This window comes from Pyrus communis, chromosome 15, assembly GCF_041283825.1.
Source record: "Pyrus communis isolate YQ-2024b chromosome 15, ASM4128382v1, whole genome shotgun sequence".
In the NCBI taxonomy this organism is placed as follows: domain Eukaryota; kingdom Viridiplantae; phylum Streptophyta; class Magnoliopsida; order Rosales; family Rosaceae; genus Pyrus; species Pyrus communis.
The window spans coordinates 35,038,489-35,046,507 of record NC_142579.1 but is presented as its reverse complement, the minus strand read 5'-3'; the positions used below and the strand labels follow the sequence as shown (position 1 = coordinate 35,046,507).

Sequence of the window (8,019 nt, the reverse complement as noted above, 5' to 3'; positions counted from 1 at the left end):
GAATTTCCACAGCTCATGTTTAAACTCTAAAGTGCCTGCCATCATTACAACTATAGTGGACATGTGATTGCTGACTCATGGACAGCAGGGAGGACAGTAACCTAGACAGAAGGAAGGACAGAAGGAATACTGCACGTTAGCTGCAATATTCCTTGACAGCAGACCTCATGTGCTCTGATGTGTTGCAGCATGGGCAGCAAGCACGCCAGTTTTAGTTTATTGTGTGTGTGTGTGTGTGTAAGATGTATATAAAACATCTAACTGTCATTTTGTAGGATATATAACAAAGCCTTCCCGTAAGGCTGTAAGTGTGAGTGAATTATTTAGATCAGGACAGTAACCTGGACAGAAGGAAGGACAGAAGGAATACTGCACGTTAGCTGCAATATTCCTTGACAGCAGACCTCATGTGCTCTGATGTGTTGCAGCATGGGCAGCAAGCACATGTCCACTATAGTTGTAATGATGGCAGGCACTTTAGAGTTTAAACATGAGCTGGAGGACTTGGTCTAACACTACAGTCTACCGATACTTTAATACTTCAAAGTGAAAGTTTTTACGTTCGACTCACATAAATGGACGAGTTAGATTATGTATCTAATTATTATGGCTAACTTTAGTCTAATACTATTTGGTATGCCTTCTTAAATGATCTCCAGCAATCAGATGAAACAACAATGAACAACATTGCAATTCTCGTGTTAAAATACGACAGCAAGTACGAAAAGAAAATAAACAATGAGTTGTAATTGATTCAATTTCGTTACACAAAGAACTTGAATCTAGCTAAAACCCAAAAAACATACTAAAATTAAACCCAGGAAAAAAATGTCATGCAACAAAGCTGATCACCTACTGTGACTGTGAATCCACCACAAAATATTACTCCGGGAGTTTCCGTCGTCGACACTATTCAAGCTCCTAATCTTCTTCAAAGCGCCTTGTGTGTCGTAAATCCCTTGTAACGCATATACAAATCCCTTCCATCCTTCGGTGACTTCTGTTCTATTGAGCGCCGGCAATGCCCAACTCACGAGCTCGTTGGCATACCCTGCATCGGAGAACAGAACCTCGGTGACTGGCAAAACAGGCAGCATTTGAATTCCGAGTCTGATTTCTTTTGCCTCCGCGGTAGCGAACCAAAGTCCGGTGTCTCTCTTGGTCGCCCATAAAACTCCCACTACTCGATTTTCCTTTGCGAAAGCTTCCGGGTAAATTCGATTCTCTCCGCCCTCTCTTACGTGCCACCACATTTGAGCTGCCTGTATTTCCAAGGCAGTGAGTAGCGATCCCGTGGCCTCAAGTTGCGCATCTTTATAGGCTTTTCCCATCAAAGCAGCTGCGTAGTAAGCATTGACCGCCTCACTCGTGCTCTCTTGATTCCTCCCGTCTGCGAATTCTGTCAACCCACCTGCCCACGAGTGCAATTTATAGAGATCAAAGGATCTCAGACGCGGGTAATTTGGATTCGATCGTTCATCCTTGTTGAGAAAATCCTCCACGAGCGAGTAAGCTTGAGACTTGTACTTCTGCCGCCATGCAGGATCAATCTTTGCTAACACGGAAATTCCATATATAAAGTACCCCAGATGGTAATGGTGATCAGCATAAACGCCAAACCCGAAATCGGCACCCTGATCAGTTAATCCTTGCTTGGTAACAAGTCCACCCCATTTTTTATCATGCAAAAATCCGTTGCCACTAAAGCTACCATCCAACCATGGCTCTATTTTCTCCTCCAAGAATGTCCTGATCGCCGGGATCGCATCAGGACAAGCTACCTCCTTGGCTATCACAGCCAGCCTTGCTGCTCTAGCAACCAATTTCCCATAAAAATATGAAGATGTAGTAGAAGCTTCTGTTGAACTAAGAGCGTCAACATCTCGACGAAGTGCAGATATGATTTCGGGGAACGAATCTTTTTGCACACCCCGTACAGAATTCCAAGTGACTGGAATAGGCTTCGATGCTAACATCCACGAATCGCCAACAACACCAACTAAATCGCCGTCAATGCTTTTATACCTAAAATCCTGCAAAACAGTAGCATTGGATAGAAGCTTAATATGGAGAGGATGAGCAAGCATAAGCAAATCTCCACCTTCCTTTTCCCATTTATATGTCAAAGTATTGGTGTTTTGGAGCACAGCTGCACCAGAAACTGGGTAACAAGAACAAAAGTGATCGAGAATTGCCTCTGATTTTGGGTCAGGATCCGGTATTACAGCAAATCGAATAATCCCGGAAAAAGCTTTAAAAGTTAGAGTGGATGGTCCGCTGTCAGAGAAATCGGTTGGAATGGATGTGTATATTAGCCATGTCTGATTGTTGTCGAGCTTGATGATGAACTTGGTTTTTGAGCCACTAGTTGGTGATGATGAGACAATTGTATGAGCAGTTGATATAGTAAGCGCAGAGGGGCGATAAAGAAAACCGGTAAGAAAGGGGCTGCCGCGGACAAGGAAGAAGCGGAGGTTGGAGGAGGGAAAGTCCAATGTCACACTGAGATCATTGAAGTCAGAGATTACATGGTGGTCGTTGTTGTTTGGAGCTTTTCCGGTGTTTGTTTTCGAGGCAGATATGGTGAGATCGGGTTCAAACGGGGCTGTGGATATGATGGTAGATGTGTAGGAAAAAGACGGGTATGCGATAGATAGGGAGGAGTTGGATGATTTGATGGTGTAGGGATGGATGTACTCGGGTTGGTCGCCATTTTTGAGGACAAAGTTTTGGAAGAAAGAGTAGTTGGTGGGGAGTGGAGTTGAGAGAAGTTTTGGGGCGAAGAAGGTTGAAGGGTCGGGGAGGACGGTGGATTGAGCTTCCGGGAAGAGGAATGGGGCGGGGGAGGCCTGCGGAATCAAAGCGGAAAAACAGACTATGCAGACGAAGAGAGCAAGAGAACAGAGCATGCTTGCCATGAGGTCTTAATTTTGGTTCGTAAACTTGTAAATAATCAACCTTTTCGATCGGTATCTATTATATATAGGGATGCTTTTAATATGTTCCTAGTTTACGTGGGAAACTTCCATGATTACGGCTTTCCTCAACAACTAATTACACGTTTTGAAAACTAGGAAAGTTTGTGAGGTTTTTTGTTCTCCTTGGCAAATGTGTTTTGTGTACTTAGTAATTTTGGAAGGAAAAGAAAAAAATGATAGGTTAAGTATATTTACTATGTGGAAGTAGTAGATTGCTCTCGTGGATATTGTTTTCTTCTTCAATTCATAGCGCGTTTGGTTCAATTCCCCTCATTCTTTTAATGTAACTTAGAATAGGAATATCGTTTGTAATAATTAAGAAAAAAATTAAAAAAAAAAAACAACTTTACAATGGGAGAATTTCAAACTTACCAATTTGCCTGCATCTACCCCCACACGTACGGTACAATTTGGAGTTTTTAGCTTTATTTTCAGGTCAAAAAGCTCAAATGCAACCTAACCCAAAGAGAGAAATCTTATGGGAAAAGTCACATAGATCACCTACATTGCAAACCACATCACATAGATCACCTACATTGCAAACCAAAATCAGAGAGCAATTACTTTACACTTGCACAGACGTTCATCTCATGATTCTCATCCGCTTCTCAACCACCTCACCCAACGCACTCTCCAACCTCATTGCCATTCCGTGTCACTTTCCAGTCCCCAAGCTCATCCTCCCCGTAAAATCTTAGCTCTCCGATGTCGAAGAGGGGGAGAATGAGGAGGGATACCAAGACGAGGACATGTCCACGGAAACATGTCATGTTTTAATATATCAAGATCAACTTCCTTTACATGAAATGCTTTAATTTACCTTGCTCTCTCATTTCAAATTCAGTTGCCTGAGACGTCTAGAACCTTCTTACTTCATCCGCATCATCTCATGTGACCACTATGTATCAACATATATAATCAGTGCAGTACACCACCATTTATCGCTTTGAAGATAGAATGCGTTATAAGTTGCTTTGAGTGCATCCGAACTTCATAAAAGGAGTGAAGGTGTAAAACGAAGCCGGCGAAGATGATTGCTTCAAACTCTTCTATATAAACATCATACTCTCTGTAGATTCATCAGGGGATATACCAATAAATTTTTAATTTTAATTTATAACGTGGTTGCATCCTCTAAAATTCTTTTATTTTTATTTATTCATCTCTTTGTATGAAAATAAAAAGATCTACAAGCCTTTGTTCACCAAAAGCCTCTATGCACAAGCCGGCATGGTTGTGTTTGGAATGTGAACAAATACAATAGAGAATGGCGCCACGGTAGTTGGATCTGATAGCCTGACTGTTATCGGTTCCAAGGGTGGGATATCCCCAGATGAATCTACACTAAGTGCTTTCCCATTTAGTAGCATTACTTTGCTCTGCAAGTCCCCATCTTGAGCTGTTAGATGGTATTCTTCCCTTACATCATCACTATCTTTCGAACTCTGAAGGCTTTCAGAACTCACAGGCCTGCCAGTACTATCAGTCGAAACTTGGACTTGAACCGTAGTGTTACTGTCTAGGTTGATGAGGAGCACTGTGATTCCTTTCTGCATAAATCAATTACTTAATTAGGTTAGTCTCCTAACAACTGATACTATTAGCGAGAAACGATTAATGAATCAAACAACAGAAGGGAAAAAAAACCACGTGATAGCATAACCTTAGCTTAACGGACTAGCTAATTAAGCATAACCTTTATGTTTGATCTATGTGAAATTTTGTCCAGTTTAATGAATGCTTACTGTCTTCTTTGAACAATGAGCATAGGCACGTATCTTCTTCGTCCCAGAGAAGCTTGTGGACAGGGCCTTGTTTCCCATTAAACGATGCCAAAGAAGAGCACTGTAATAATCAGGATTTGGTTGAAAGGTGTTGGTGTCAAGGAGCCCATAATTTCCACCAATCAATGTCTGTCTGCAATATGTTTTGGTGTCATAAGATGCTGCCAAACCAAGCTGGTCTAGGTACCTGTTTGGTTGGTAAAAAAATTACGTAACCTATTTTCATCACATACGTAAAGACTAAAGAAGGAGAAATCAGTTTCGAGGACAAGTTTGATTACCAGAAACTAAACACAAAAGCATTTGTAACGAGATTATGGCCACTGTTGTAAGCACCTCCGGCTTCACCAACCCATGCCACTGCTGAAGTGTTTGATGTCTCAACAAGGTTTTGTAGGCTGCTGAAGGTCTGCGAAATACCATCGAGAACATCTGGATCCAGGATCTTGTCAACGAGATCTCCAGCACTACCTTAGTTAATACGAGACAAAGAAAAAGGCAAATTGTCATTCCACAAGTTGAATTTCCAGAGAAGGAATGTGATTTTGAAAAGCGCAGATTAATTAGCTATGTTAATTAATATACCTGGACCAAGATTATATATGTGGTGAGTGATTACTTTAAGGGAAAGAGGAGTTTTATGAACAAATTCTGTGAACCAATTGGCATCAAAGAAGCCTCCTGGTGCTAAGACTAGTGGCTTTGATCCATAATCTGCATAAATTTTCTGCAGTATTTCATGGAGAGTGTGTGTGTCTGCTGCATATTGGTCTGCTGAAACTTTTGTTCCAACTCCATTCCCACTCAGTTCATTTCCTGAAATTTATTCCAAGTATAGCTTTAGTTGCGCATTTGTACCGACAATTAATGTGTACAAATTTTGCAAAAGACTTGTAACTCAAGTGGTTTAAAGTAGTTAAGCCCTGTCGAATATCGCAAGTAACCAAATAAAATGTGTAAAAGTTCTTACCAAGTTCCCAACCATGAATTGTGTATCCCTTGTCGACTGTATATCTTATTAAGGATTCTGCGTTGGTTGAATTCCAAGCACCCGTAGCAGCACCATCAGAGTCTATGTTTCTACCTATGAGTGCATTTAAACCAAAAATAATAATAGCCCTGTTTCAAAAAAAAAAAATTATATCATGTTATGGTTAATTAATATAGTGATATTGTTTCATGAGAAGATTTAAGTATAACTAAGGGGGAAATTATACCTAGTTTTGTTGAAGAAACTGTTTAGTTGGTCCCATCTAGGCATTGGTAAGTAACCTTGAGAGAAACCAAACAATTGTGAACCATCTTTGACAAATGAGGTGGAAGGTGGTTGACTTCCATCTGTCAGGTATGTGACTTTATCTTGTAAAGTGCCACCCAACCTAATTTTCAAGGGTGAAAATGCTGCAACAAAATAATGGAATTAAACACTTCTGTTAGTTAAGACTGTTTTGGATTATCTATAATATATATATAGGGATGTGATATCCACACATCATTTTTTACTTCTTACATACCCTTCTAATTTTCGACCGTCGAATCGAATAAATTGAAGAAAATCAAGATACAGAAATCAATAAGGGGTGTGTAGGAAATAAAAAATGGTGTGTGGATAGCACAACCCCTATATATATTGTCTTTGTGTGTATAAGTTGAAGCAATGACTTGTTTACCTTTTATAGCATTTAAAAATATAGCATTGTCAAGATCCTACCAACAATTGAAAAACAAGAAAATACATATTAGAATTAGTAAATAATATAGTTATGAAATAATTAATTAAATAAAAAGAATAAAAAATGTGTAATAGTAAAGGGGGGGAATTATGCTTCTTTGTTTCTTTTGCCCAAAAAAATAAAAGAGATATTATGATTCTTGATAAGCATCATCTTTTTCTTAACCTTTTTCTGAAAGTTGCAATTTCGTGCATAACCTTTTTCTGAAAGTTGCAATTTCGTGCTAAGAAATGAGAACAGCATCTTGGGTGGGTCAGTTGTACTAGTTGACAAATCATAACCAAACCAACAGGATCCTCTCTCCGGATCTTTTTGGTAAGGATCATGGAAATTTATAAATCGTGTCCATTTATCATACATTGTACGGTCAGTTTTTATCAAGTACTGTTTATGTTTATTTTTAAATAAAAATATTTAAAATGATTTCTGACCGTAAGATGTATAATGAACGAACATGATTCACGAATCTCCAGATCATTACAAAGAAGATCCGATGAGAATCTGGACTCATAACCAAAAAGAATAAAGCTAAAATATGAGTGTTACTGTAGACTTGTAGTGATCATAAGTATTAAATTTTTAACCATGCATTCTGAATTCGAAACTCTTTAACTCTTATATTATTGTAATAGTTTTGCTCTCGTTGATCTCCCTAATAAAGTAAAACTAAAAAAAAAAGTAAAGGTATTAACATCATAATCCTCTAACTTTTAAGGGTCAAACTGAGAAGGCCATTACAAACATTGGCTGGTTCAACACTTTTTTTTTCTCTAGATAAATTGCGGTTTAATACTGTCAGGAAAAGGTTTAGCAACAACGTCAATCAATGTACGGCGGAAAACTACCGTCAAATTAAATTTTAATAGTGCAGCAGCTGTTAAATGAATATTAGGAGATTCAAACCAAAATGGGTAGTATTTGACTAACTGTTGTGGTTAGTAAGTTAATACAATGCTAACTACTACTACTTTGAACTATACAGAACACAGAAAACAGAGACCTCTATTGGATACGCAGAGTTGAAGCAATGACTGGTTGGCAAGTTAATAAAGTGCTAACTACTACGCACTTCGAACTATAGTATACTACACATGACATAAATTGCACAAAAAAAAGGAGGATATGTAATAGGCTTACCAGATTGAGAAGAGAAGCAGAGCCCCAACTACAAGTTCCGTAATCACATTTCTGAGGAGGCCACCAATCAATTGTGGCACAGATAAAGTCATCATCTGTAGCTCCAATTGCAGCTGTTTTATTCACAAAAAGGGTTTCTTCGGTGCTCAATGAAGCCACTGAGATTGATGACTCGTGGCTGTGAGTTACCCAGTACAGCCCATAGCAAAGCAATGAAAGAATCACCAGAGAAGGCATACCTTCACACATGGAAAATGAACAAGAAACAAAAACAAGTTTCCTCTGCAGTTTCTTTGTTTCTGTATTGGTTTTAATGATGGGGTCGGAGTCTCTTACAAGTTCTGCAGATTTGGTTTTAATAATGGGGTTGGATCAGATGTGGTTGTG

General features: G+C 39.2%; 2 protein-coding genes across 2 annotated transcripts; both read right to left on the bottom strand.

The window, feature by feature from the left end:
• Positions 1-723: 723 nt before the first annotated feature.
• On the bottom strand, positions 724-3,474 carry LOC137739472 (glucan endo-1,3-beta-D-glucosidase-like). Its single transcript, XM_068479050.2, has one exon. It carries the CDS (start codon positions 2,916-2,918, stop codon positions 849-851), a length of 2,070 nt encoding a protein of 689 aa, XP_068335151.2. The 5' UTR covers positions 2,919-3,474; the 3' UTR covers positions 724-848.
• Positions 3,475-4,103: 629 nt separating this feature from the next.
• On the bottom strand, positions 4,104-8,019 carry LOC137716524 (heparanase-like protein 3). The gene is made up of 9 exons (XM_088685045.1): positions 7,633-8,019; positions 6,661-6,879; positions 6,433-6,469; positions 5,980-6,163; positions 5,733-5,881; positions 5,348-5,578; positions 5,044-5,233; positions 4,724-4,949; positions 4,104-4,528 (listed from the first exon to the last, which is right to left on the bottom strand). Exons 1-9 carry the CDS (start codon positions 7,879-7,881, stop codon positions 4,193-4,195), a joined length of 1,821 nt encoding a protein of 606 aa, XP_088541171.1. The 5' UTR covers positions 7,882-8,019; the 3' UTR covers positions 4,104-4,192.